The sequence below is a fragment of the Chiloscyllium punctatum genome, chromosome 44 (assembly GCF_047496795.1).
Source record: "Chiloscyllium punctatum isolate Juve2018m chromosome 44, sChiPun1.3, whole genome shotgun sequence".
NCBI lineage: Eukaryota > Metazoa > Chordata > Chondrichthyes > Orectolobiformes > Hemiscylliidae > Chiloscyllium > Chiloscyllium punctatum.
In genome coordinates, this window is record NC_092782.1 from 40,056,541 (window position 1) to 40,077,184 (window position 20,644).

General features: G+C 39.7%; 1 protein-coding gene across 6 annotated transcripts in view; it reads left to right on the forward strand.

Annotated features, from left to right (window-relative positions):
* Positions 1-20,644, forward strand: part of kmt2e (lysine (K)-specific methyltransferase 2E) — a 125,760-nt gene that overhangs the window by 64,267 nt on the left and 40,849 nt on the right. For 5 of the 6 annotated variants that reach the window (XM_072562702.1, XM_072562703.1, XM_072562706.1 and 2 more), the window contains exons 10-15: positions 1,880-2,010; positions 5,674-5,791; positions 6,538-6,647; positions 7,677-7,941; positions 8,095-8,193; positions 17,232-17,393. In XM_072562702.1, the coding sequence (XP_072418803.1) occupies positions 1,880-2,010; positions 5,674-5,791; positions 6,538-6,647; positions 7,677-7,941; positions 8,095-8,193; positions 17,232-17,393 (885 nt within the window). The remainder of the gene's footprint in view (positions 1-1,879; positions 2,011-5,673; positions 5,792-6,537; positions 6,648-7,676; positions 7,942-8,094; positions 8,194-17,231; positions 17,394-20,644) is intronic. The other variant, XM_072562705.1, reaches the window with a different exon arrangement.

The following is a 20,644-nucleotide window of genomic DNA, read 5'->3' on the forward strand; positions in this document are numbered from 1 at the left end:
TTCACTTCCATTATGTTACTTAATTACTATGTTTATGCCGCAATTCGATCAAAATCTTTCTGCTGTGCTTACCCATAAATACTTGCCATCAATGTGAAACAATTATAATATGGCTGTACAATCTGATCCTGCAAAGTTTGTTTTCTGAGTGCTAAGTGGCATCAGTTACTCTGGTTTCAAGCCAGGAATTTTCCATTTTTGTCATTTTGATAATGGCAAAATAATTGGAGTGCAGCTCCTTTAACAACAAATGTCAGCAAGGGATGTTGACACCTGTTTGACGTCTACATTGCAAAATTGCTGCAGACTGAACTGAAAAATGTATTTGCTTGCATCTTAATACACAGTCCTCAAACCAACAAATTAAGTTTTGAAAATATGTAGTGAATGTGGAACTGGAGAAGTAGATGCTCCTTCTGATCCCCTGTTAAAATCTTTGCTATACATAGTGAATGTAAGTCTCCAGAATTAAACTGTTAGGCAGTCATTGCTTTCAAGTGCTTTGAAAGATTGCTCTTGATTTTGTCTAGCTAATTTTTAATCTAGTCTGTTAGCCTTGTAATTCCATTTCTCTCGATCATCCCTAATAATCTCCCAAGTAGTACTTACGTCAGAAAATTTGCTTAACTCTTTGTGCCCCATATGCACTGCAGTTCTGCCGTCTATTAGGCTGAAAAGTCAAATAGGTTGAGGAAAACCTGTCCACAATTTCAGTGGCTACCAGTGGAACAGAAAGCAGTTTTTGTTGTTAGTTGAAGGGTCAGTAATGAGGGGTATAGTTTTAAAGTGAAAGATGAGATATTTGGTGGGGATTTGAGGAAAAGCTTTTTCATCTGGAGGGTGATAGAGTTATGGAATGCACTGCCTGGGGTCGTAGTTGAGGCAGGAAACCACATAACCTTTAAAAGTATTCAGATGAGCATTTGAAGTCTCATAACGTTCAAGGGTATGGGACTAGTATAGGTAATAATTTAATTTTTGGGGACACTGACTTGATGAGCTGAAGAGCCTCTCCTATAGTGTATGATTCTGTATTTCTGTGTCCTGCAGCAATTTAATTACTGGGCACGGCTTTAATTGTTTTAAAGCAAGACTTCTCCTTTTTCGGGAGGATAGTCCCACTTTAGAGAGGTGCTAGCCAGTCAGATTGGTCAATAACTTAGTAGTCACACCACCACCACGAGGAGTGCTGCTGGGGCTAGCAGCAGTCCCTAATGTTGAGGAAACTGGCTTAAAAGTTTGGGGTTGGGTTTTTTAAAGCAAACAGTGAGATTGGAGGGATGGGGCACTCAGAAACCAGGCTGAAGGCCTAAAGTTTGAGGTGGTGGTGCAGGTGGAAATATCTTTGGAGTGGGCTGAGGTTGTGAAAGGTACTCATAATTATAAATTGCCAATTTTTAATTATTTTCTCAACATGGCAATCCGTACAACACATTTTAAAAAAGAAGTGTAGCCTTAATAGAAGGAAGATTTGTAAAGTTTAAAGAGAATGTTGCACTTTTTCACACTGTAGTGGCATTTGTGTTTTGGTATTGTTTGTGAAGTTTGATTGCTTCTTCAGTTAATTACCCCTTTGTAAATTATTTTGTTATTGATTTTTCTACCTCTGTGTGATATGTAAACAAAGCTTTTTAAGTTGCAATGAATAGCTGTCCAGCAATTGGACATACATTACCCTGCTTTGTACAGCGTGGTGTGAATATAAACTCATTACACTGGAATGGTTGAAGATGATAGCAGGGAGCAGGAAATTAAGCTGGTGTAGGGGGGAGGGGTGGAGTAAGAAGGAGGCAGAGTTCTTATATCACAGAATAGATATTTGCCTGTTTCTGTTATGATAATTGGCACTATGTCCATCATTAAGAAATTTTTCTTTCAGAGTCAAGTGCAGAAAAATAAAAGAATATTGAAAGCTGCCAAAGATTTGCTTCCTGATACCTTTATAATTGAATATCGAGGAAAGTTTATGCTACGGGAACAGTTTGAAGCCAATGGGCATTTCTTCAAAAGGCAAGTTTAAGAAATTAAGTTCACTATTATTTTTGTGACCATAACATTCTTAAAATTTAACTTTTAAAAATTTCTTTTGGAAACAAGAATTAACTACCTTCCTTTGGTTTTAATTCTTATCAAGTCTTGTGGCTACAGCCCTTGGTCACCATTTTAGTAGAAGTTTGTACATAGATGGCTTTGTAATCTGTTTGTGGAGTAATCCTTTTGACTTGTCCTCATTAAAGAATATAATGAAGCATAAAAAGATTGGCAGCCAACTAGTTTATTGAGCCTAATCCTTTTCATAACCTGTGCAATTTAATTAGCAGTATTCGCTGACTCATGAGTATCACCATCTGAAGCAATGGTCTGTTAACTACAGCAGACATCCTGATACAAAATTTAGTCTAGCAAAACACAAGCCATTAAAGATTAGCTCATCTTCACACAACAGAATTTTAATGTATAGTTGGAAAAATTTAAAACATTTGAGTTTGAAATTGTTAATTCTGGAAGTTCTGGGGCAGTATGCCCATCAATAATGTCTCCATTAAGTGTTCTGTGAATGAGTCTTCAATACTTCAAGCTGATTGGTTAAAGACGTACACTTGGGTTCCATTTCCCTGATGTGACTTTATCAGCTCATGCTGTTTGTAACACGCCGCATTGAGATGTAAAATCCTAATCAATAAAGATGAGTTAAAGGAAAGGTGAATGCCATTAAATGCAATATTTGGTTTATGTCACCTAAGTTTAAAAAAATGATAGCTGGTTGAGATGAAAGTATTTCTGTAACAGTCAGAGAATTGTTTCAAGTATAGCTAATAGTTTGACAATTTGATTAATGGTACCCTTTCTGTTGCATGGTCAAGTGTACAAGTTACTTTCGGGACATCAACAACAACGTCTATTTAGATAGCATTATTAATACTATATTCTGCAAAGCACCTTCAGATATTTGCTAAGACCTATTTTGAGCCAAAGAAGGAAATATTATATGCCTGAGAAAAAAGAGAGATGGATAGTTTTAGGAAGAAAATGCTAGAATCTGAAGGACAGACATGTACAGCCACCTATTGTGCCCCAAATGAAATGGGAGAGGCTGTGAACAAGAAGCCATGGTTAGAGACAAACAGAACTCTGAGCTTTGTACGTTTGGAGAACATTACTGCGATATGGAGGATAGAGGCTATGTTGTGAGTTGAAAGATAAGAATTTTGAAATCGAGGTATTTCTGCGCTCCAGCAATCCGCATGGCTCAGTTAAGCACCACAGTGCTGGGTGAGAGGAATTTGGTGCAAATTCAGTCATTAACAGCAGAATTTTTAATGTGGTGAGGTTTATTGTGAGTCAAAAATTAATGGTCAACTATTGGAAATGTTTACAATGAGATTAATAATTCAGCAACAGGTCTGCGATGGTAAGGCCTGAAATTCCTAGCGTTACAGAAAAAAAACGTATATGGTCTTTAGATGGAGTCACAAAATCATGCTCAGGGTCAAATAGTAAACTTAAATAGTGAACTAGTTCAGTCTGGAAATTGAACATGTTAGCTGGGAAATAGAGTTTGAGATATGCACTTCTGACATTCAATTGGAGAAAGTCTGACTCATCTGAGAATCATCTGAGAATCACTCATCTTAGTGGGCGGCACAGTGGTTAGCACTGCTGCCTCACAGCGCCAGAGACCCGGGTTCAATTCCCACCTCAGGCGACTGACTGTGTGGAGTTTGCGCATTCTCCCAGTGTCTGCGTGGGTTTCTTCCGGGTGCTCCGGTTTCCTCCCACAGTCCAAAGATGTGCAGGTCAGGTGAATTGGCCATGCTAAATTGCCCGTAGTGTTAGGTAAGGGGTAGATGTAGGGGTATGGGTGGGTTGCGCTTCGGCGGGGCGGTGTGGACTTGTTGGGCCGAAGGGCCTGTTTCCACACTGTAAGTAATCTAATCTAATCTAAAAAAAAGAATGGATGTTGGGCAATCAAGTTTGCATCTCATTTTGATTTGTACATGGGGTATGGACAGCATTTATTGCCATTCCTTAATTTCCTTGAAAATGATGATGGTGAGCTGTCTTCTTGAACTGCTGTACTCTTTAGGAACTATTTCTCCAGGAATTACTGTCAATTAAATTCTTTCAAGAATGAGTAATCCAGGTTTCTGTAAATTGGTGAATCACTTCTTTAATGCTGGGAGGATTTACTCCTTTTTTTTTCCTGTCCATCACCTCTAGGACTTGAATGTCTCACTTTTAACTTGATGATAAATGGTCATTATACAAAATATTAAAGCAGTAGAATGCAATTTTAATGACCACCTGCAGTTTGAATGCTGCCATCTCAATCTTTACTCATGTATATGTTTCTAGCAAGAATCACTGACCAGTGATTAAGAATTGAACCATTGCTGTTTTATTCCTCCCTCTGCTCCCCCAAAACATTCAACTCATACAAAGGCACAGACGCTAACTATAATGTCACCTTCATCATTTCCCATAGATCAGGATTCAAACCTAAGATATTGTGCAATATGCTGCACTATTGACCAGATGGGCCAATGGGCAGAGAAATGGCAGATGGAGTTTAATTCAAATAAATGAGAGGTGCTGCATTTTGGAAAAGCAAACCTTAGCAGGACTTATACACTTAATGGTAAGGTCCATGAGAGTGTTGCTGTACAAGGAGACCTTGGAGTGCAGGTTCATAGCTCCTTGAAAGTGGAGTCGCAGGTAAATAGGATAGTGAAGAAGGAGTTTGGTATGCTTTCTTTTATTGGTCAGAGTATTGAGTACAGGAGTTGGGAGGTCATATTGCAGCTGTACAGGACATTGGTTAGGCCACTGTTGGAATATTGCATGCGATTCTGATCTCCTTCCTATCGGAAGGATGTTGTGAAACTTGAAAGGGTTCAGAAAAGATTTACAAAGGATGTTGGCAGGGTTGGAGGATCTGAGCTACAGGGAGAGGCTGAACAGGCTGGGGCTGTTTTCCCTGGAGCGTTGGAGGCTGAGGGGTGACCTTAGAGGTTTATAAAATCATGAGGGGCATGGATAGGGTAATAGGCAAAGTCTTTTCCCTGGGGTCGGGGAGTCCAGAACTAGAGGGCATAGGTTTAGGGTGAGAGGGGAAATATATAAAAGAGACCTATGGGGCAACTTTTTCACCCAGAGGGTGGTACCTGTACGGAATGAGCTGCCAGAGGAAGTGATGGAGGCTGGTACAATTGCAACATTTAAGAGGCATTTGGATGGGTACATGAATAGGAAGGGTTTGGGGGGATATGGGCCAGGTGCTGGCAGGTGGGACTAGATTGAGTTGGGTTATCTGGTCGGGATGGACTGGTTGCACCGAAGGGTCTGTTTCCAATCCGCACATCTCTATGACTCTATTAGAACACAATCTAGCCAAGTCATCAGGTTAACTTGTGCAAAGTTATGTCAAGTCATAAATGTAAGACTTCATGTTGGTTGACAGATGGGTTTCTGAAACCAACAAAGGTATTACATGCCAAAATGAGAAAATGACTGAGAAAATAGTTTTTTGTTATTTATGGAAAGGGACAATTAACAATTTTTCCATGAACATAATGTACTGAGGGAACTTGCAAAGCTGTTGAAAGTAACATGTCGAGCAAAATCTGGTGACCCAGCATTATCTGTCTTAGTTTTTTACTGTTTTCCTTCTAGGCCTTATCCCTTTGTGTTATTTTATTCAAACTTTCGTGGACTAGAAATGTGTGTGGATGCAAGAACATTTGGAAATGAAGCACGATTCATCAGACGGTCTTGTATACCAAATTCAGAGGTGAATTATTTCTTGATTAAAACATTTGGGTTTAACTATCGCTGGAGTTTGCAGTCAGCTATGAGCAAAAGGTGTCGGTATTTCATTAGAAGTATATTTGTTCACGGACTTTGCATTGGAACAAGCTATAATTAGAAGTCACTTTGGCACAGCAACCTTTGCAGGAGTTCAGTGCCTACTTGTAAAGGACCAGCAACTCTGAATTTTCTTAGCCAATAAGTTTGAAAAATTGTTGATGAGACTGTAGAATCTGATTCAAGAGGTGTCTGTTGGAATAGTTACTTGGAATAGCTTTTAAAAATATTTACTTCATCAAATCTTCAGCAATAATTAAATTCCAAAGAAATTAAAGTTCCACAGTTATAACATTTAATTTTCCATGCCAAAATGGTTATTGATAATAATTAAGACTTTTAAACAAAAAATCGTGAAAATTGACTTGTCTTGAAGTGAGGAAAGCTCATCTGTTTCTGATTAATTTACTGCATTTCTGTCTCATAAGTAGATCAAAATCACACTTTTTCATCTATTTCTCTGCTTGGTGTTTGGTAAGATATTGGTATATCGCAGTTTCAAAAAGACTAGAAACTCCTGGATAGCAGGTTCCTTGTTCCTGCACTTAACTGCGCAAATGACTGCTAGAAATTATACTTTTAATATGGTCAATATCAAGGCCTTTTTTTTGTTTGTTTTTTTCTCAAAACTGAGACCAATTAATTTTGTTTTGCACATTTTTGAAATTATAGGTTCGACATGTTATCAAAGATGGTATGATTCACCTTCATATTTGCTCTGTGAGAAGCATTCCAAAGGGAGCTGAAATTACGATTGGATTTGATTTTGATTATGGGAACTGGTAAGTATGTTTGTGACAGCATGTTGACTGTGGACAATTAGGTAGGTTTTATCATAAGCTTGAAGAAATAAAATACTCCAATCAGGTTCAATTTGACAGTTTTCTAATCCTAACAAGGATTTAATCAGCAGGTTAAAAAAAGCTATAACAAGACATTTCTGGCAGTAGTATAATTCATAGGTTACTATTATAAGTGACCACCCTGACCTGGTCAATGCTCTACCATCACTACCTGACTACCTCAAGTGTTTCCAATTATACAGTTGTTGGGGAGATATATGAAAGAAAGAGCACATACCCTTTCATTGGACAGATTGCATTAAATGCATCCCTAACATGCCTGCAACTAAGATTATTTTTATTTCTTCCGTCCATGATCACAGTGCTATAGCATCTGTTACTATTCTGAATAGCCACTAATTCTACGTTTGTTTGCTGCTGTGAATATTGATGTTACTATTCCCTTTTAAGATCTAAAATCACATGCAAAAAAAAAGTGAGGCTTAAAATAAGGTAAGGAAGGGTACCAGAAACTCATTAAAAGTTAAGGTAGACGGAATGAATAAAGAATAAAGGTCGACAATGGAGTAGAAGAAAACAGGTGATAGGTATGAATGTGTTGAGAAGGGTGACAAGAAATACACAAGACAAAGAAACAAGACAGGAGTAGGGTCAGAAGGTGGTATCCAAGCAATAAGCAAGGGTCAGGAACATGGACAGAAAAGCAAGGATTCCTAAAAAGGAATTGAACAAAGTTGGAAGGACAAGAGGGAGGGAGGGGTGGATTCAGAAAAAAGGATACAGAAACAAACGTGACAAGACAGGGACGTCGAAACAAAGCAGGCCAGAGAAAAATTTATTCAAGCAAAATGTGATGTAAATAATTGAGTGATCAGAAGTTGAGTACTCTTCTTGCACTACTGAAGTGATCATTTTGATTGCATAGTCGAAAGTTGATAAATTTCATGCTTGTGAATGAAAATCTGCTTTCACATAAAACAATTTGAAGTACTTTCTTCCTCCACACAGCAAATACAAAGTGGATTGTGCGTGTCTAAAGGGGAATCCAGACTGTCCAGTGCTCAAACAAAACTTAGAGCCAACCGAAAACATCAGCACTGGCTACGAAACGAGAAGGAGAAAAGGAAAGAAAGAAAAGGACAACTTGAAAGATAAGGATGCTCAAAATCAAAATGCCTCTTCTGATACTGAAGGAACAGCCACCAAAACAAAAGCTTTGGATAATAAACAGAGAAAATTGTCTCCTCTCAGGGTGTCTCTGTCTAACAACCAGGTAAAAACATGGCAAATCTTGATATAGGAAGTAATTTTGACTTGATAGCCAGCTGTACACCCCTGTAGCAGCTGATCTAGTGAGAATATAGCTTTCCATCATCTGTAGACAGAGTAGTGCAGATCATGTAAAGCAGTCATTTCCGTCTTGCAGGAGCCAGATATAATTGAGGAAATAGAAGAAAAACCTCCAGTTAGCAATGAAGTAGAGATGGAATCTGAGGAGCAGATTGCAGAGAGAAAAAGAAAGATGGTAAGTTGACAGGCAAATAGCTGCTTCATGCTATTTCTAGACTTCAGGCGCTGATAAAGCTTTAAATGAATGCTAATTGTTGCTTTAGAAATTAGGTTTCCATTAGTATAATTTTATAAGATTGTCTTATTTGTGCGTTGAGCTCCCTCTAAGAGTCACTAGTTAGATTTTAGCACCTAAAGATATTGTATCTGTTTGTAGACTGTTGCTGTAGTTTTTACGTCAATGTAATAATCCAATTTGCCTGGCTGTGCTGCTTCTTGTAAAAACTTAAATCTGTCTTTATTCAGATGTTTTGATACTTGAACATATTTGACACTGTGGTGCTTTCAGAAATTATATCAAGTAACTTTTAACACTTAACTGAAGAAGAGCAACCAATTCTAAGTGGCTGAGAATTTAGACACTTCATCAGCATTTCTCGCATTTCTCACATTTCAGAGTGTGGTAATTAATTTTATAAACCTTTACCCCCTTCTGCATATCTTTAATTTTCTTTTTGTTTGGCCATCATCATTATCCATGTTTTTGACAAAACATTATGCTGTTGCTTCCATTCTACTGAGGAAAAAATAAGCAAATTCTAATATTGTGGGAATATTTCTTGATAATGCAGTGAAAAAGAATGAATTAACCAATGTCATTTGTTAATTACAGTCATTGTTAATTAAGTTAATGATGTTAATTAGTTAAATGTTCAAGGGTATTCAGTATTCCAAAAAGATAGATATGAAGGAGCAGAGGTGGAGTTGATTTATTGCTTAAGGATGACGTCAAAGCTGTCTTAAGAAATAATGTTTGGACTAGAAACCAAAATGTTGAATCAGTCCAAGTGTAAATAAAAAGCAAGGGAAGAAACCCCTTTTGTAGGAGTAATTTACAGGCCTCTGAACAACACTTCCAAAGTAGGGCATTGTATAAACCAGGAAATAATGAGGGCATGTGAGAAGGGCACAGCAGTAATTATGGGCAATTTGAACATGCATGTTGACTGGATTAATCAATTTAGCAAGAGTAGCTTGAAGAAAGGCCAGAGTGCATGAGGGATTGTTTCTTAGAGCACCATGTCATGGAGCCAACCAGAGAACTGACTACTTTAGATTTGGTATCAGTGTCAGTTTAATGAAGGACAAGTCATGCTTAACAAATTTGTTGGGAGTTCTTTTGAGGATGTAATAATGGGGTTCCAGTGGATGTGGTACACCTAGACTTCCAGAAAATATTTGACAATGTGCTGTGTAAAAGACTGATCAAGAAGGTTGGATTGTGTAGGGTTAAGCATAGAGCATTGGCTTGTATAGACAATTGGCTGACTGACTAACTGAAAGCAGAGGGTTAGGATAAATGGGTCTTTCTCTGGATGGTGAACTGTAACTAGTGGGATGGTGCAGGGTTCAGTTCTTGGACCTCAACTATTTACAGTCTGTGCTAATGATCTGCAAGCAGGGACAGTGTGTAACATATCTAAGTTCACAGGTGATACTAAAATAATTGGGAAAGCAGGACGTCATGGGGAGATAGAGTTTACAGATGGATATTGATAGTCAGGGGAATATGAGCCAGAATCTGGCAGATGGAGTTTAATATAGATAAATGCGAGATTGTCCATTTTGGCTGGAATAATTAAAGGGCAAATTATTATTTCAATGGAAAGCAGATTCAAAGTCCATCAGTGCAGAGGAATCTGGGTATTTTTTAGTTTGGATTAGATTCCCTACAGTATGGAAACAGGCCATTTGGTCCAACAAGTCCACACTGACCCTCCAAAGAGAAACCCACCCAGGGAGAATGTGCAGATGCCACACAGTCAGTCACCTGAGGTGGGAATCGAATTTGGGTCCCTAGCGCTGTGAGGCAGTGGTGCTAACCACTGAGCTATTGTGTCTCCCATTTTGTGCATGAATTGCCAAAAGTGGATATGCCAGTGCAGCATATGTTACCAAACACAAACATAATTTATTAGATAAAGACTGGATTATAAAAGTAAAGAAATGTTGTTAAAATTATATAAGGTATTAGTGAGATAACATCTGGAGTATTATGTACAGTTTTGGTCTCCTTGCTTGAGGAAGGATGTGGTGGCACTGGAGACATTTCAGAGGAGGTTCATCAGATTGATTCCAAGGATGAAAAGGCTGTCATACGAGGAATGGTTGAGAAGAATGAGGGGGGGATCTGATTGAGGTATATAAAATTCTAAAAGGGATTGATAAGGCAGACTTTGAACTCTCTATAACTCTGTTTCCTCTGTGGGACAGTCTCGAAGAAGAGGTCATGATTATTGAGTGAGAGGAGGTAGGTTCAAAACTGGGATGAGGAGAAACTATTTCTCTCTGACAGCAGTGAATCTGTGGAATTTACTGCTGCAGATTGCAGTGGAGGCAGAATCAGTTAACAGATTCAAGAAAGAAATAGATATGTTTCTGATGAGAACCAGGATAAAAGGACATGCAGAGTATATGACAAAGTGGAGGTGAGACCAGGATAAGATCAGCCATGATCATATTAAATGGCGGAGTGGGACCCGAAATAGGCTGAATTGCCTACTCCTGCTCCTCCTTCATATATTTCTATGTTCTGAGTAGTATACCTTATAAGGAGAGCAAAGGGAGTTGATGTTGTATACACTTAGCTGTTAAGTAGGAAGACAGAAAATAGAACCAGATTGGATGTTATTTTTACCTGATCATGTAAAGTTCTTTAATATAGTATACTCTACCACAGACATATAATGGTATATATTGGGAGACCTTGTTCAAACCCTACCTTCTCCAGAGATATGTCTTAACATTGCTGGATAAGTTGATTAAAATATATCTACACTGGAGTTAGTGTTGCAGTGCTGAAATATTTTTTAAACTCCAGAGATAGCCCAACTTATATTGTTATCTCTAGTTGGAAAAACCTAATCCTGCAGCACCAAAATGCAGCTGAAAGCTGCTCTAATAAACAAGAAGATAAATTGAAGCCTCAACATGTTTTTTGACCAAAACAGGCTGATGATTGGGAGTTAAAATCTGATTACTAGCTCCTGTGCTTTATACTGTCCTGTACAGTTCAGTAAGTGTTGATTGGAAAGAGTGACTGGCTGTGGTTACTTAAAACTCCATTATGTTACAGAACTTCACTCTCCCTGTTCTCCGATTTACTCTTCTTTATATATTCACCTAAAATGAATAGATGTAAGTTTGTATAAATTTTCCCCACTTTTTAAAGAATTGTTCCCATTACTGTTGTGATATACAAGTGTTGTGCAAGAATTCGCTCAAATTCAGATTATGGGCAGTTACGAACCAACCTTAAAAATGCAAGGACGTGGAACTTGAGCAAAAAGTGAGCACCTAAAAGAGGTGATGTCCTCAATGTGAGGTGCGTAGAGAATTTTATTGTAGTCCCTATTATGGTTCATGTGTCACTTTAGTGTCGTTAACATGGAGTAGAAATGATGGGGTTTTGTTGCATGTGAAAGTAAACTCACTGTAAAAGCCATCCATGATACATTGAGAACCAGAAACCATGTTTGAATTTAAAGCCAATTCTTTTACAAATGTAAATATTTTTAATGTATTGAAATATCCTTCAAAAATGTTGTGGTTCTGTTCACCGAGCTGGGAATTTGTGTTGCAGATGTTTTGTCCCCTGTCTAGGTGACATCCTCAGTGCTTGGGAGCCTTCTGTGATGTTTCCTCCAGTATTTATAGTGAGTTGTATCTGCCGCTTCTGGTTGTCAGTTCCAGCTGTCCGCTGCAGTGGCCGGTATATTGGGTCCAGGTCGGATGTGCTTATTGATTGAATCTGTGGATGAGTGCCATGCCTCTAGGAATTCCCTGGCTGTTCTCTGTTTGGCTTGTCCTATAATAGTAGTGTTGTCCCAGTCGAACTCATGTTGCTTGTCATCTGAGTGTGTGGCTATTAAGGATAGCTGGTCGTGTCATTTCGTGGCTAGTTGGTGTTCATGGATGCGGATCGTTAGCTGTCTTCCTGTTTGTCCCATGTAGTGTTTTGTGCAGTCCTTGCATGGGATTTTGTACACTACGTTGGTTTTGCTCATGCTGGTATCGGGTCCTTCGTCCTGGTGAGTTGTTGTCTGAGAGTGGCTATTGGTTTGTACGCTGTTATGAGTCCTAGTGGTCGCAGTAGTCTGGCTGTCAGTTCAGAAATATTTTTGATGTATGGTAGTGTGGCTAGTCCTTTGGGTTGCGGCATGTCCTCATTCCGTTGTCTTTCCCTTAGGCATCTGTTGATGAAATGGCGGGGATATTCGTTTTTGGCAAATACGTTGTATAGGTGTTGTTCTTCCTCTTTTTGCAGTTCTGGTGTACTGCAGTGTGTTGTGGCTCTTTTGAACAGTGTCTTGATGCAACTTCTTTTGTGCGTGCTGGGGTGGTTGCTTTCGTAGTTTAGGACTTGGTCTGTGTGTGTGGCTTTCCTGTGTACCTTTGTGGTGAATTCTCCGTTCGGTGTTCTCTGTACCATCACGTCTAGGAATGGGAGTTGGTTGTCCTTTTCTTCCTCTCTAGTGAATTGGATTCCTGTGAGTGTGGCTTTGATGATCCGGTGTGTGTTCTCTGTTTCTGTATTTTTAATGATTACAAAGGTATCATCTACATATTTGACCCAGAGTTTGGGTTGAATTTGCGGTAAAACTGTTTGTTCTAACCTTTGCATTACCGCTTCTGCTATGAGTCCAGCACTGAGGATGTCACTTAGACAGGGGACGAAACATCTGCAACACAAATTCCCAGCTCGGTGAACAGAACCACAATGAGCACCCGAGCTACAAATCTTCTCCCAAACTTTGAACACCTACGGGCGAGAGACGCTAAGATAAGGCAGGAAATGGGAATCCTGTGCCTACCGCCTGAGCACCACATACGAACAACTCCGGTTCCTACATGAATGCCGAAAGAATCGAATCCTTCCACCATGTGTCAGATACAGACCACCAGTCAACAACCCACAAGCCAGGGACACAGCCAGACAGAATGGATTCAGGATGATCCAGGTAATGATTACAGACGCACACAACAGACTACACAAATACAGAGAAGAAATTGCGCGCCAAAAATCGTTAATTTCAAAAACCACCAATCGGGAATGGACCCGGACCAGAGAACAGGCCATCACCATAGTACAGAACAGGACCACACACCGTAAAAAACAGCACTAAAAGAAAAAGTGGCCAAACTAACACACAACAGAGGACACCACAACACACTCGTGGGTTAGAAACCTCTCTCATAGGCACTGAAAGAACAATACTGGCCAAGGGACTCAACTACAACCACAGGGACGCCAAGACAGCAGACTTCCTAGCAGCACTAGAATGCGCACTCAGAAACAATGGACTGACAGAAGAGACACAACAAACAATGAGACAAAGTATCGTACCCCTGATAACAAGGAAAAGACAAACATATAACCTCAACACCAAGGAGAGGGAAGCACTAAAAGCACTAAGAAACGATAAGAACGACAAAGGCAGAATGACGGTCATCCTGGCAAAGCAGAGTACATCCAAAAAGCGCAACAACTACTTGCAGATACCAACACCTACCAAAAGAGGGCGTTTGACCCCACCCCACAGCTCAACAATAGGATAAACAACACACTGAGGAACCTACAAAAAACCGGACAGATAACCAGGTTTGACCTACAGAGAATGAAACTTAAACGCAGCAACACCCCCAGATTCTATGGATTACCGAAAGTGCACAAACCAGACATCCCACTCAGACCCATAGTATCACTACCAGGGACACCATTACACAAACTGGCTGAAGAAGTACAGCAGAAACTGAAACACCTGATCAGCGGATCCAGACACTCTATACAGTCAACACAGGAATTCTTGGACATCATCAGAAATATACACATCGACAAGGAAGAAACTATGGTCTCATTCGATGTAACAGCACTGTTCACCTCTGTCGACAAAACCCTAGCCAGAGAAACAATAGCCAACCTGCTGGACATACACAACAGACAACAAGACCGGGAACCTATCAACAAAGACTGCATACTCAAACTACCGGACCTGTGCCTCACAACACACTTCACATTCAGCACCAAATATACGAACAAATCAACAGCACACCCACGGACTCATGGCAGAAGCGGTAATGCAAAGGTTAGAACAAACAGTCTTACCGCAAATTCAACCCAAACTCTGGGTCAGATATGTAAATGATACCTTTGTAATCATTAAAAACACAGAAACAGAGAACACACACCGGATCATCAACGCCACACTCACAGGAATCCGATTCACTAGAGAGGAAGAAAAGGACAACCAACTCCCATTCCTAGACGTGATGGTACAGAGAACACCGAACGGAGAATTCACCACAAAGGTACACAGGAAAGCCACACACACAGACCAAGTCCTAAACTACGAAAGCAACCACCCCAGAGCGCACAAAAGAAGCTGCATCAAGACACTGTTCAAAAGGGCCACAACACACTGCAGTACACCAGAACTGCAAAAAGAGGAAGAACAACACCTATACAACATATTTGCCAAAAACGGATACCCCCGCCATTTCATCAACAGATGCCTAAGGGAAAGACAACGGAATGAGGACATGCCGCAACCCAAAGGACTAGCCACACTACCATACATCAAAAATATTTCTGAACTGACAGCCAGACTACTGCGACCACTAGGACTCATAACAGCGTACAAACCAACAGCCACTCTCCGACAACAACTCACCAGGACGAAGGACCCGATACCCAGCATGAGCAAAACCAACGTAGTGTACAAAATCCCATGCAAGGACTGCACAAAACACTACATGGGACAAACAGGAAGACAGCTAACGATCCGCATCCATGAACACCAACTAGCCACGAAATGACACGACCAGCTATCCTTAATAGCCACACACTCAGAAGATAAGCAACATGAGTTCGACTGGGACAACACTACTATTTTATAGGACAAGCCAAACAGAGAACAGCCAGGGAATTCCTAGAGGCATGGCACTCATTCACAGATTCAATTAATAAGCACATCCGACCTGGATCCAATATACCGGCCACTGCAGCGGACAGCTGGAACTGACAACCGGAAGCGGCAGATACAAATTACTTTCAATGCCGGAGGAAACATCACAGAAGCGCTTCACAGGAGGCTCCCAAGCACTGAGGATGTCACCTAGACAGGGGACAAAACCTCTGCAACACACATTCCCAGCTCAGTGAACAGAACCACAACAACGAGCACCCTAGCTACAAATCTTCTCTCAAACTTTGAAGTCCTTCAAAAATACCACCATTTCTTTGTTCTTTCTTGTGAAACATTGGCTAAAATGTGCAGAATATATCTTCAGCGTGCAATGCCACCATTGTTATAACAGTGAACATTGTGGCATCTATGTGATCCACCGTGGATAGGTGGGACACTTGCTACATTATTTATATAATATAATATATATATAAAATATATGGCAATGTCATTAACATACTTGAATCGGGCACCAGCAGTGCAGTTGGAATCCTGATTTAAAGTTTCCTGCTGTGTGAGTTTCCCAGAGATCAGAAAAGGTGGTATTGAAGGGGAGGCAGGTGTTGTTGTCTCCATTGGGTAAGTGATTTTTTTTTTCTCATACTCCCTCTCAGCTCGGAGGAAGAGTATTCATCTTTACCTCTCAAGGAAACATTTTGACTGCTGTGTATGTTGCCCCAATTGCTGCATCTCCCTTTTTCTAACACTGAGATCCAATTTCTTCTTCCAGCACTGATGATCTTTTTTTTCAGCCGGTCTTGATAGCCAGTACTGCCACACCCCCCAACCCAAATCTGATTGCTAAATTACCCTTCTGCTGCTGATTGCTGGGTAGCGACTCCAAGAGTAGCTGATTAGATTAGGAAACAGGCCCTTCGGCCCAACAAGTCCACACACACCGACCCGCCGAAGCGCAACCCACCCATACCCCTATATGTACCCCTTTTTACCTAACACTATGGGCAATTTAGCATGGCCAATTCACCTGACCTGCACATCTTTGGACTGTGGGAGGAAACTGGAGCACCTGGAGGAAACACATGCAGACACAGGGAGAATGTGCAAACTCCACACAGTCAATCGCCTGAGTCGGGAATTGAACCCGGGTCTCTGGCGTTGTGAGGCAGCAGTGCTAACCACTGTGCCACCGTGCCGCCCACTAAGCTGGCTGAGGCTGTCTGCTAATTTCCCCTCCTGACCACCAGGCAGATACAGTTTGGCTGACTGCTGAATGGAAAATGGAAGAAAAAGAATTACTGAAAGTTCCATTATTGGATGTGACAGAGCCTATGTATTTAAAAAAAAACTGACTATGCTGGAAATTGGAAATACAAACAAATTGCTGGAAAAATTTAGCATGTCTGGCTGCATTTATGCATTTTTTTAAACTTTCTTTTGCATTTTGACTGCCTCACCATAATATATTGTGGCTGTAGCAAGTTTTGAGAAGACCTGTAACTCAGATTGAGATTCTGGATGTAGGTTTGCTCGCTGAACTGGAAGTTTCGGTTTCAGATGTTTTGTCACCATCATCAGTGATGATGTTACCTAGTATGGTGATGAAACTTCTGAAACAGAATTTTGCAACTCAGCAAGTAAACCTACATCCATATTGTGGCCATGTTTTACATAGTTTTCTATGGTCACTATAAATGCTTGGAGCTGCATTATATGTGTGCCCAAACTAAGCAAAGCACTATTAAGAGTAAGGAAGGTAGTAATGAATTGAAGACAGCTAAGCACACTCTTAAATGAGTGATAGTAATCATTTTGCTTTGTGTTTGACTTTAGATTTCCCATATAAATTTAGGCTTGTATCTCACAAAAATGAGCCAAGTAACTGTTCACTAACTACTGCAGATCATGCTTTATAAATTGTTTCTCAGATTATAATCTTAAATTACTTTATAACATAAATCTTACATAAGAAATTGTAGGTACAAATAACATTTTTAGAAATTCAACTGAGCTTGGTGTACTTATTGGAATACCTGATGTTTATGCAGTTTTACCAAATCTATTTTAACAGACCAGAGAAGAACGAAAAATGGAAGCTATTATGCAAGCATTTGCGAAGATGGAAAAGAGAGAGAAAAGAAGAGAACAAGCTTTAGAACGAATCAGCACAGCAAAAGATGTCAAAGTGGAGAACAAAGATAGCCAAGCAGTTACTGTCGCAGATCCCACACAGGTATATATTACCATTATTTTCTCAAAAGACTGTAGGGAACTTGATAAGGAAAGCCCTTCTGTTTTTGTGTTATTCATTCATGGGGTATTAAAGTAGGCCAGCATTTATTGTCCATCTCTAATTGCCCTGCAGAAGATGGTGGTGAACTGCTGCCTTGAATTAGTGCAGTCCTTGGGGTGAACGGACATTCTCTGTGCTTTACAAAGGGAATTACAGGATTTTAACACCGTGACAGTGAAGGAGTGCCAGTATAGGAAATCAGAATGTTATTTGCCTTGAAAGGAAATTTGCAGGTGATGATGTTCCCCGGAATGAAATGTAATTGACAGGATTTACATATTGAAAGAAAAAATTAAAAATGGAATGTCTTTTACAACATGGGATTCCAGAAACAAAAACAGAAGTTGCTGGAAAAGCTTTGGCAGCATCTGTGAAGAGAAATCAAAGTTAACATTTTGGGTCTGATGACTTCCTCAGAATATGTCCAGATATGCTTTTGATAGCCATTAATGTCCACCTGAAGTTTTGCCCATGCTGTAATGTGGGAAATGGGTGACTTTTGGAGCATGTAATTTCGGTCGTTTCAGAATTACTGGTGGTCAAGAGTGCAGACCAGCTGAGAAATATAGCAGGATTTAAAGTTGTTCAAGCAATAATTTGCTAAAATCAACATATTAACAGGAAAAAAAGTGAACTAAATTAAGGAACTGAACTATGGGCACAAACAAAGGGATTAGAAGAAACTTTGTAAGACTTTGAGATGTGACAAGCTACCAAAAGTAACAACTGCTCAAGAAGCAGGGAAAAATTGGTTGATGTAATTTAGCAACTTTTAATAGTGGGTTGTTAGGTTTACAAGCAGTTAGACATGTTTAAAACCATGATTTGAGATATCATTTTCCAGAAAGTAATGTTAACAAATGTCTCAGTAACTCTTCACCATGACATTAGCAGTTAATGTGTTCTCAAGCACCTGAGGCTCATAATTGGAATCTACACCAAAACCAATTAATTACCTTTGGTTCACCTTCAGACTCTGCAAGACCAATTCTTTGAATGTGCATTACATTACAAAAATGATACATTATACCGACAAATTATAGAAAAAGTTCTCTGTCCTCCTTCAGAGTTTTGATACCTGTGTCCTATTATAAGTGGAAAACAAATTATCAAAGTAGGCAGCAGTTTTTCTGGTAACCTAGGCTTAAATACTGCGTTCACATTTGCTTCCTGATGCCAAGGCTTGATTCTTAAATGATCTAGCCAAATACTCCATATAGATTTCACAACTAGACTTGGAAGCCCTGGCAGTTAAGATATATCTGCTGGAGAAAGGTTTCAATATATTTCCATAGTTTAGTCATTTGAATTTTATAACAATCAGGATGATGTGGCCTTCGTGAAGGACTCAAGAGAAGCTATATGATGTCTGCATCACATGAGACCTTGTTAGAGTTTCAACAGACAATGAATGTGATTTTAAAAATGTACTCCATAAGCTAATTTTTTTGTGGAAAACAAAAACCACTTGTGTATCAATAAATGTTATCAATTGGCTGATAGGTTCAGGGGATTAAGATAAAACAAAGTTCTACTGTTGAGGATTTTATTTTGGAGGATTAGTCAAATTTTATCGTAAACTACATTTTAGGTTTTGGGTGTTCCTCTTTTATTTTCATTAACTCCTTTCTTAGGTCATATAGACATGTGCCAGCATTACTTTATGTATTTTTGTTGATATATATGGTTTTGTTAAAGGAAATTTGTATCCTACTACTTCAAATTTTGTGAGCAAGAAGCAAGGAGGATTGATGAGGATGGTGCATTGAATATTATCTGTATGGATTTCAGAAAGATATTTGACATGGTCCCACGTGGCGGACGAAGAATTTAAAGCCCTTGGGATACAGCAGAAAGTGGTGGGTCGGACCCGTAATGAGCTCATTGACAGAGAATAAGTGCAATGGTTGATGGGTGTTTATGCAGATGGAAAGCAGGTACCATCAGTGTTGCACAAGGTTTAGTTTTGAGTCCCTTGCTCTTTGTGGTATATAGGAATGATCTCACTTGAATTGTGGGAGGCATGACTGGGAGATTTGCAGAGCATGCACAAATTGACTAAGTAGTCAGTGTGGAAGAGAATATCAATAGCAGGAGAATTTCAGTGGCTTGTTGAGTCGTTGAAAAGTAGCAACTTGACTTAAGTTTGGAGAAATGCAAGGATATGCATTCACAGAGGGCAAAGTAAGAATGAGAATACACAATAAGCAGGTGGGTATTGAGTAGTTAGAAGAAGGGAAAGACCTTGGAGTGCATGTCTCCCGAAAGGTTGCAGGATCAATAGATAAGATAGCAAAGAGATATATAGGATGCTTTTCTTCATTAGGCAAGATACTGAATGCAGGAGCAGGGATGTAATGTTGAAGCTATACAGGACACTGGGTAAGTCATACTGGGGTTTTGTCTATAATCCAGGGCTCTCATTGTAGCTAAGACATAATTATTCTGAAGGGAATACAAAAGAGATTACAAAAATATTGCCCGGGCTTGAAGAAGGGCTTATGCCCGAAATGTCGATTCTCCTGCTCCTTGGATGCTGTCTGACCTGCTGTGCTTTTCCAGCAACACATTTTTCAGGGCTTGAAAATTGCAGGTATGAATGAAGATTTGTTAGGCAAGGGTTATTTTCCTTGGAACAGGGGACAGTAAGGAGTGATTTAATTGAGGTGATTGAATTATAGATTTGGAGTTGAGTTAGCAGGGACACCTATTTCCCCGAATAGTGATGTCACTCAGCAGAGGCTATAGATTTAATGTGATTAGTAGAAAGATTTGACAGGGCATGAAAACCTTTTTTTCACTCAGTATAGTGGGTGTCTGGAATTCGCTTTCCAGGTCAGAGGTTGAGATGGAAACCCTTAGCCTATTTAAAATAAACTTGAATCTGCACCTGAAGTGCTGTAACCTGCCAGGCTATGAGACTATGTCTTGGTAAGTGGAATTTGAATGGACTGTTTGGGCTCTTGTGGCACTTTGATAATGTCCGTACCTCTGAGCTGGAAGGCCCATGTTCAAATTCCACCTGCTCCAGAGGTGTGGAATAATGTCCCTGGAGAGACTGAAGGAAAAGTATCTAAAACTGTTTATTTAGCCAGCACAGTGAACTGAATGGCCTGTTCCTATGCTGTAACTTTTCTATGATTTTGTGGGTACTTGGACTCTCTCAAAAGCGAGTTTAGCAAAATTCAACA